Source organism: Penaeus monodon, chromosome 23 (genome assembly GCF_015228065.2).
Source record: "Penaeus monodon isolate SGIC_2016 chromosome 23, NSTDA_Pmon_1, whole genome shotgun sequence".
NCBI lineage: Eukaryota > Metazoa > Arthropoda > Malacostraca > Decapoda > Penaeidae > Penaeus > Penaeus monodon.
The window spans coordinates 39,845,034-39,845,655 of NC_051408.1; the positions used below are offsets into that span (position 1 = coordinate 39,845,034).

A 622-nucleotide genomic window follows, 5' to 3' on the forward strand; every position below is an offset into this window, starting at 1 on the left:
GGCTATTCGACTCTACTAACATCAACACACTGTCCACATATTTTTATCACATTATATATCAGTTATATTGTACACATATCCTGTGCTTGCTTCGTGTCTACAATTTTTGGACATTTTTCTATATCACAATCAATGTTTTATCTCCATTTTGGTATCACAATATTCGTTACTTGTCCACCCTGACCGAATTCTGACACACAAGGAATTGGAAACATGTTTCCATGTCACAAATCAGTTGATCTCCTTTCTGGAATCGAAATATCTGTGACCTCTGCCTCGTCACAGATGATAACTGCACCCGCAGAAGATGGAGCATCAGAAAAGAACGATGACACACATCAGTCATCTCCTTGTGCTGGGAACGCCTCGCAACATGAGGACCATTGTGAGTATTCCTCTGCAACATACGTATTCAAAGTATGATATAAATGTATAGTACATAGATTTAGATGGAGATACAGAAGAGCATATATACTCAATCTATATTCTTCAGTATAGTGTATAAAATACAGATTACATATTGCAATCAAATATTGTGCTATCTCAACAGATTTTAGTGTCATTCGTGGCTGCGTTAAGCGTGGCAGCTGCTGCTCCTGACGGTTGCTGTGGTGGAAGCCAC

General features: G+C 38.9%; 1 protein-coding gene across 1 annotated transcript in view; it reads left to right on the top strand.

The window, feature by feature from the left end:
* Window positions 1-328: 328 nt before the first annotated feature.
* Window positions 329-622, top strand: part of LOC119588290 (glycine-rich cell wall structural protein 1.8-like) — a gene marked incomplete in the record, with an annotated part of 864 nt that continues 570 nt past the window's right edge. The window contains 2 exon segments of the mRNA XM_037936984.1: window positions 329-385; window positions 551-622. Of these exon segments, the coding sequence (XP_037792912.1) occupies window positions 329-385; window positions 551-622 (129 nt within the window).